This window comes from Candoia aspera, chromosome 2 (assembly GCF_035149785.1).
Source record: "Candoia aspera isolate rCanAsp1 chromosome 2, rCanAsp1.hap2, whole genome shotgun sequence".
In the NCBI taxonomy this organism is placed as follows: domain Eukaryota; kingdom Metazoa; phylum Chordata; class Lepidosauria; order Squamata; family Boidae; genus Candoia; species Candoia aspera.
The window spans coordinates 100,622,730-100,631,592 of NC_086154.1; the positions used below are offsets into that span (position 1 = coordinate 100,622,730).

General features: G+C 42.0%; 1 protein-coding gene across 1 annotated transcript; it reads left to right on the forward strand.

Annotated features, from left to right (window-relative positions):
* Positions 1–519: 519 nt before the first annotated feature.
* On the forward strand, positions 520–8,187 carry PIRT (phosphoinositide interacting regulator of transient receptor potential channels). The gene is made up of 2 exons (XM_063296496.1): positions 520–736; positions 7,133–8,187. The coding sequence occupies exon 2, from the start codon at positions 7,169–7,171 to the stop codon at positions 7,622–7,624; it is 456 nt and encodes a 151-aa protein (XP_063152566.1). The 5' UTR covers positions 520–736; positions 7,133–7,168; the 3' UTR covers positions 7,625–8,187.
* Positions 8,188–8,863: the final 676 nt, after the last annotated feature.

Here is an 8,863-nt window from a genome sequence, read left to right on the forward strand (position 1 = left end):
AGGTGAAGCTGCTTTACAGAGTTGTAGTTAAATGGCGTGCTATGAAGCCTCTTTTCCAAATTATTTCTAAGGAGTTGTGTAAACATGTGCAACTTGAAATACTGGTAAGAGCTGGTATTCAGCAACATCTTCAGGACCTCATATTCTCTAGTCTTATACTAATTATAATCATGCTTTTGTTTGGTACTTTTTTGTGGCTGTTGGGTGTTTTCTTACTTTAAGTGCAAGCTGTGTGAAACAGGAATAAGCTCTGTGTTTATTTTACTGCAGAGATGCTAGGTATTTAGGGATGCAGAAAAAAGTCAGGGATTAGAGCGCTCTCAAGGAAGGGAAGAATGTATAATAATCATTCAAATGATTCTTTCAGAACCAGCCTTTGTGTTGTTGTTGTTGATGCTCCTTCCTTTGACCAAACTATCCTGGCATCACACTCTGCCTCTGTCTTCCTGATGTATGCAGAGAGTTTTGCTTGTTGAATGACAACAATGTGTATTGCAGTTTATACCATTCACTGGAGCTTCAGCAAGTGAAGAGTTAAGGCGAGCTTATGGCCACTAAGTGAGTGAGCTCATCTGAGCTGGAAAAGGCTCCAGGAATTCTGAGCCACTCAGTGCAGATGATAACAGAAGTGGGGGATATCTGAGGCTGGAAGCAAAGCTACTTAGCAAATTGCAACATCCACCTAGGATACATTATATTCGGGATTGCAAGCCAACTGATGGAAGCCACCAGTTCTGTAAGTAGAAATGCTTGATATTATAACTGGGTGGCTGGTAGCTCTGTGACAGATCGTAAGGGATCACTGTGAAACATAGAGCTATTAACTGAACCAGTATCTCAGAGGAACTGAAAGTCTCAAACCCCCAATGGGCCTTGACTGATTTGCTTTGCTTTTGCTTGAAGCTGTTTAATCAAATTGATGTTAACATAGCATTTGCTTCCTTGCACGAGCTGAAAAATGCTGGGAATCAGGGCGCAGTAAACAGGCTTCCTACTTCAGTTCCACCCATATTCAGTAGCTAAACTGCAAATACAATTCAGAAGCTTCAGTGAAAGGCCAAACTTTTGTGTTGTGCTTATGCTCAGCTCACCTGGCAGATCAAGATTCCAAAATAATAACTGGGAGTGTGAGATATTTCCCAGAGAAAGGCAGTTGTACTGTCTTCTTGAAAGGAACCATGGAAGACAAGCTTTTAATTATGCAGTCCAGGGATGGGCAGCCTTAGGCTTTGTTGGATCTATTTTGTTGATCTCATTAGAATCCAGAGATCTACCGACTGGAACCTGATGCAAAAGTCTGGACTTAAAATGAAAAGATTCTGAAGCCAGGACTGTGTTCAAATGCTGGAACTTAATGCACAATCTTTCTACACAAGATTCAAGTCTGTCATCATGAGTTTCCTTCATTTCAGCAATGTCACTTTTGCTAGGGGAAGTCATTTTGGTTAAACATTTCAGCACTACTAATGTACTATAAATCATGTAGAGATCTATCAGTTGCAATCTATTGCCTGTCCACCTCATGTGTAGTCTGTCATGGTGCACAGAAGCCTTAGTATAGGATATGTGAGGACAACTTGGATCAATGAGGACCCACACAACATTCTGCATATGCGAATTGCAAAGGCTGTGGCTGTTGAAATATGATTACACTCCCCAAAATGGGAACCTCCCAGGTAAACCATCAGATAGATGGTTTCTGTTGCCTTCTTCAGAGAAGGACTGTACAGTCTGATAATTCCACCTAGTCCCTAGTTCAAACATCACAATCTCACTAAGATTCTGCAGCCCAAGCTAGAAAATCACTATCTTTGTAAGGAGGACTATAGCTTGGGCACTCCCTTTTGGGAAGCTTCTGGATGTTAGCTTCTGGATCATTCAGGCCTTGCTCAAAGATGTGGATAACACTTCATCACTTTCCTACTAGTGTTGGCCAATGGCCCTGTCCTATTATGTCCTTTCTGTGGTTAAACAGCATTGTCACCTTCTTCACAGAAACTAGGATCTTGAGATTATGTGGACCAAGAAAAATGTTTGTGCATGTTAGGCCACTTCTATTATTGTCAAGTTGCCCCACATCCAAATGTATTAGAATTTGCCAGTGCCCTGAGTGTTCTATTTCTACTGAGGCAACATATATGGAGAATATACAGAGGGTACCAGAAGGGTACCAGAAGGGTTTGGACTTGGCTTCTGGACTTCCAAAAGATTATGAACGAATTAGCTCTGGTACATTTAGCTAAGCCACCAGTAGCTTTTCCCTTCCAACAGGAGCTGGCTAGCATTAAAAATTGAAAGTTCAGTGGCAAAAATCAAGAGATCAAAACTCCTAAGTTACTGATTGAACCAAACATACCACCAGAAGGATTCTGAGGTGGTGGGACATTCCCATCCTGCAAAGGATTTCTGGAAAGGTAAGAACACGAAGGAAACTGCTTTCAGTTTCCTTTAATCCCTAAATCAAGGTTAGAAACCATTTCCCCCACCTAATAGGTGCTAACCTGAGAGAGAATCCAGCCTCTCTCTGGTTATTCTGAGGAAGCAGAACTTCTTGTGCTTTTGGTTTTTAAGCAAGACATTCAGAGCCATTGTACTGCTGAAAACCTTGCAAATATTTGAGGAATATCTGTAACTGCACCGACAGTCCTGAATGATGATACATTTCGAAATTCCCAGTATTTTAGTCTTTCATGAGTAATGTTCTTAAATTCACAAATCTACATATATTCCCCAGATTTCTCAACCACCAGACAACAAGTACTAGAGAACAGATTTCTCAACAAGATGTCTCTAGGCAGTCTTTCTTCCATAAAATTGTCCTGAGCATTAAATCAACTTAAAAACCAGTAAATCATATTTTCTAGGAGCTATCTTGAAGAGAAGGTGAAACAGAAATACCATTGAAAGTAGTATCTTTCCTTAATTAGCATACTCCTGTGTTCTTCACATCTAACTTCCATTAATGCAAGGGTGGAGAACCTGCACTTTATTTTTTCTGTTGCAGTCCAGAGGAAAATCCATTCAAATTGAGGGATTTTAGAAATATGTTGACAACCCTTAGGTTAATTAGGGTCCTAACTTGTGAGATTGTTGTTCTACCAATAAGTGCCCTCATATTTATATAATTTTAGTATTGAACAACTCAAAAATATGAGTGATAGCACAAGAATCTGATGGCAGTTTATAGAATGGACTGGGAAAGACAACAGGAATATGCATAGGCTCTCCGCCCAGCTTGACATTAATTCTTTCAGTTCCTTTAATTAAAAAAAAATACGAAACTGGCATGCTCAAAAGCAGCCAATCTCTAATATCACCTTGGTTTCTAAAAACACTTCCACAAACGCTTACAGACATGTTCAGGAAATAGTGAGTGGGTGTAATTCATTGCTTTGTTTGGAAGGATGACTATCTGCTTAAAAAGATAACAAGTAAACTCAGATGATCAAGAGCATCTTACAGAGAGGAACAGCCTCACCTGCTTGCCATTTTATAATGAACTATTTGGTGATTGTCCATGCAAGGTCCAAAGATTTTGTGGAAGGCCACCTCTTATGTGATCTCAGAATTCTAGATGTGCCCACAGATCCCTGTTTCTACTGCAGATGAGCCGAGGTCAGCTGGCTTTGCTTTGATGGCTGCAGAATGTTGTCGTTCTAAAGAGTTGAGGTTAACCTTTTCCTACCAGGCGTCCTCCAGATGTATCAGACTACGCGTCCCATAGTGCCAAAGTCCAAGGCCGTGCTGTGATTTTGTGTGTATCTGTATGTGGTATGGGGTAACATGCTGTAGTACAGTGTGTGTTAGCTTGGATAAAGAACACAGGACTCGGTTTTGAGACTCAATGCAATGTTTTAAAAAATGCCAGCTGACTTCAGACAAATCACAGATTGTCCACTCTAGTCTGATCTGGGGTGAGGTTACTTAGTGGAGAACATGATCTGATCTCAGGAACATATAAATGGCTGCTGTTTTCTGCAAACAGAGACTATGTTTCCTAGGTCCCCTTATGTTGGGATCAAGCTTCCAAACTTTACCAACATCAGTGCAGGCCTTTTTTTCAGCTAAGCTCCCTTTTGGGAGGGGGTGTGTGAATGGGGATATCTGCAACTTGGTTATTTATGGACGGAATTGGATGTCATTTGCAGCACTAATAGTCTGTGCTGGGATAAATATCCATTTCAATTACAGATCAATATACTGAGAGCTGCTGTGCAAAGAGATGGGATAGTTGCAAAGAATGAATGTAGTAGAGCTGTTTGTCGGATGGTTTAACACACACATGCACAAAAACAGAATGGGCAAATGATTTATTTGGGGCAATTAGTAAATAAATTCCATTATGTCCAATACAGTAGGCAAAATATAGGCTAAAATTACAAAGGAGATTGGCATAGATCAGACACAGTAAGCAGTATATAAGCATCTCCAGGTTCCCACTCCTTTCACCTTAGATGGAGTCGGAACCTTCAGCAGCTTTGACAAATCCTTAACCACTGTTTGCTTGTTTGTTTATCATATTTTTATCACTGCCCATCTCCCTCATACGGGGGACTCTGGGCGGTTCACAATAAAACAGTTTGAAATTCAATAAAATCATAAATAATATCATTAATCCATAAATATCAATAAATAAATATAAAATGTAATGAGATCCAAGTAATGGCAGATCTAATACCACCCAAAGGGGAACAAGATCGGCCTCGGCAGGACTAGGGAGCCAACCAACCCCAAGAGTGGCTCTTCCTCTCCCCACTCCAGGCATGGTGACAAAAGCAGGTCTTCAATCGTTTCCTGAAGTCCAAAGGAGGCTAGCCTCACTTCCAGGGGAAGGATGTTCCAAAGGGCAGGAGCTGCTGCAGAGAAGGCCCACCTCCTGGACCCCGCCAGATGGAGTTCTTGTGCAGACGGGGTTCACAGCATGCCCTCTCTGCATGAGCGGGTGGGACAGGTTGATGTAACAGGGATGAGACAGTCCCTCAGGTAACCTGGCCCCATGCCATGTAGGGCTTTACAGATGATAACCAACACCTTGAATTGGACCCGGAAGCAAACTGGCACCCAGTGCAGCTCGCGCAGCAACAGGGTAATATGTGCTGATCTTGAAGCACTGAAAATCGCCTGCAGAGCTGCATTTTGGACCAGCTGTAGCTTCCGGATACTCTTCAAGGGTAGCCCCATGTAGAGCGCAGTAACCACTGTTATCCTTGATAAATATTATTGGCCCACCAAAACCATCCCAGGCTTGTGTTAAAGGTTTTCATTATTTACATGCCCATTGTGGCATGAGTTCTCATTGTTGTTGCTTGTAAAACCATTTTAATTATGATTTTATTTATGATGCTTGAGTATGTTCTCCTGGAGGAGGAAGAGCAGCTGAACTTCTGGGCATGAGGATGTGGAGATTAATGGAGCCTGTGAGATTGATATGTCATCTGACATTGGTTTATCTTTTCCACAGTTGCCATTATGTATTTTATATTGTTGTTCATTTGTATACAAGATAGGAGTGCCATATACATTAATAAAATAAATAAACTGTGATTCAGTTAGGTCTTCTGAGAAGAATGAATGAATGAATTCCCTTAAACTGTCTGCTCTGTGAACTAAATGCCATATCATGCCATGCCATGCCATCAGGAATAAAAGCCACCTGAACAGGGTGAATAAATCAGCCACCTGAACAGGAACATAATCAGAATAGTACAACACAGATATAAATGTGATATCAGCAAAGCAGTATGAAGACCTATCCATGGACCATGGATAAAACACCAAGGCACCTTCACCTCTGGGTCAGACTTAGTTTGTCCATCTGAAGATTTAGACATACGCATCCATTCCTAACCACAGTGCCAAAATATAAAATGTGCATTGTCACAAGCTCTGCTCTCACAACACCCAATGCAAATACATAAGGGGCAGTGTTTGTGTGGTGATGTTGTGATGTCCATTTTGTCATTTACCTCTTCTTGTCCCTTCCCATGGATGCCCATGTTTTTGGAGACAGCCTTCAACCTTTCACCAATCCTAGAACCATCTCACAGTACAAAGCACACCACAGTTTAATGTCAATTCTTCTGTGGCTTTGGTGTACTGATTTGAACACACTAGCCAAAAAGGAAAATAGAGTCTTTAATGTAACCTTCACCAATCTGCTATCCTTCAGTTCTCCTGGTACTTCAGCTCCAACATTCCCCAGCCAGCATGACCCATATTGAAGGGCACCAGACTGCCAGATTGGGGAAAGCTGTTTTTAATAAATAAATAAATAAGCAAGCAAGCAAGCAGTGTAAGCAGTATACTGAACCTGCTTTTGGTTAATAGGTATCAGTACCTATTGAAGCCTGGAGACTCAGTGAGGGGCTTTGCTGGCTGGTGACTACCAGAGACAGGAAAAAGCTTGCTGGGTCTCCCTACAGAAATTTAGCTTGGCTTCAGAGCCTGAAATTTCAGACAAAAATGGTGGCATTAGAGCAGCTAAAATCCCTTCTACTGAGAAATGGGATAATCTACCATCTTCAGTTTGAGAATGTTCTTGAGTAAGTTAAATATTTCTGCTTTTCCTGTTGTCCCTGTACATCCCACTGCCCTGTTATTTGCCATGAGAATTACCAGCCAAGAGATGAGTAAAAAAAGACCATCCCTCACATTTTAAGCTAGCACATATGGAGGAAACCCCAAACCTTGAAGCCAAGGTGTAGGGTCCTTTTTTTAGGACTAAGCAATATGCTGGTTCCTTCTGCTGTCCAAAAGGCAATTCTTCCTGAGCCCAGCTGTGAGACAGTTGCTGAAATATGATTAGTGTGCTTCCATTGTGAGCAGATTTCTAAAATTATATATCCATTGTGCAAAGTTCTCTAAGGCAACCTTGATCAGAGCCCTGAATTTCAAGGAGAGGCAAGCAAAAGCTCACAAAATGCACTTTCTGAAGCTGTAATGCTGTCTTAGATTTATGGCCTATCCTTGGCATGGGGTTGAAACAATGAGTCAGTCATGCCCATAAATAACATCAATAAATTATGGTCCATGGCTTGGGCAGAAGTGGAGAATCATATCTAAGGCTGCTCAAATAACCTCAGTTCTTCTCTGTCTCTCTCTCTCTTCCTCTCTCTTCCCCACCCCGCTCCAGAGGTGCTAATGCTGTGAGCCTATAAAACTGGTAGCCATGGAAACCCAAGCCAAAGAAATGGAGGAGGGAGAGAAGTCCCCCGAGTCCAAGGACTTGCTGCCCAGCCAAACAGCCAGTACCTTGTGCATCAGCTCACGGAGTGAGTCCGGCTGGAATGCTCCCCCCCGGAACAAATGGGACATTTATCACAAACCAGTCATTGTGCTCTCAGTGGGTGGGGCAGTGTTCCTCTTTGGGATTGCCATTACTAGTCTGACTTGCCTCACCCTGGACAGAAACAACAACACAACTAACACAAGCAACAACATGGGCAACAAAACCAGCAACATAACCAAGGAGGTGTTTAAGCTGTGTGGGCCAGCCTTCCTTTCCCTTGGCCTCATGCTGCTTGTGTGTGGGCTTGTCTGGATCCCCATCATCCGCAAGAAGCTGCGGCAGAAGCAGAAATATCACATCCTCCAGAGCATTAAGTCCTTCTTCCTCAACCGCTGAAGGCAGCTGCTCTTGGGTTTGGCCACAAGGCTATTTTAGCAGGCTAGGCCTTCTTGTTCCAATGTCCTGCAAGGCAAATCAACTTTGTCCCAAAGATGAACTCACTTCTATGCCCTTCCCTTCCTTTTGTATGTTTAGGATTAGCCCATTTCTGGGCAGAAGCCGCCATGGCGGTCTCTGGGCCTTCCGCCAGTAAATGAACCTTCCTTTTCAACAAGAAGAGCGAGTCTTTCCATTGCCAGATCAGATCCCAGAACAGCTACTTTGGCTAAACATGATTGTGCATTTAGCATACTGGATATTGCTTTAATTATTGGTTACACTGTCTGAACCACAGAGCTTCAAACTGTCTTATATATTTTCTCAGAAGAAATCGCTTCTTTGGGGGCAAAACTACTTGCAGAAAATGATGCTCAAATGTTGTCTTGTATGAATTAATATAATAAATATATCATGGAAAGAAGATATTCTCCCATTCTGTTGTGGGAGAAAATTTAGGATTTAAAGACTAATGAAAGACAAATGTTCTTAAAGTGGGAAGTGCTATAGAAAATGCATTTTGAAAGTGGTAGGGATATAAAGCTACTGTATATCACTGAACGAGGAGAAGGGCAAATCTTTATAAGGAACCCGGGCCTTACCTACAAAGCCTGTCATGTTCTGTTTCCTAGACAAAAGTAGGCTTTGTTGCTATTTTTTTAAACATGAGGGGATGTTATGTTTTTTCTTATCAGCACTCTTTTGGATTTGAAAGGGGCAGCCAAGAAACTGTAGGGATCAGACTTATCCCCAGCACCATAAAATGCAGTTGTGGACAAACTCCAATGAGCAGAAGGAGATCTGAGGACAACCAGAAAAAAATCAGTAAATGAACAAACACTTTCAAAATCATGAACAGGAAATCAATTTTTGAAACCAATCTTGAAAGGTTAAGATGTGTAGATGTTTAGAATGGCTTTTTGTCCGTATATTTTGCCCTTCCTTGCCTGTTCATGCTTGTGATCAGGGAGAAAAAACATCGCTGCCAATGACATTTGCTCCGAGAGAAGCATATTTCATTAAAACCAAAACCAAGTAGCTCTTGAAAGCTGCACTGCGCGCCCCATTCTGAGATCAGGAGTGCCTTGGACCTGGCAAACAGGAAGGGGAGAAAAGTGCTCAGGCTCCAGTTTGAAAACGGGAGAGAAAAGTGACCTCTCTCCAACATGATCTCAGAGACTACTTTGGATCGTGGGTTTG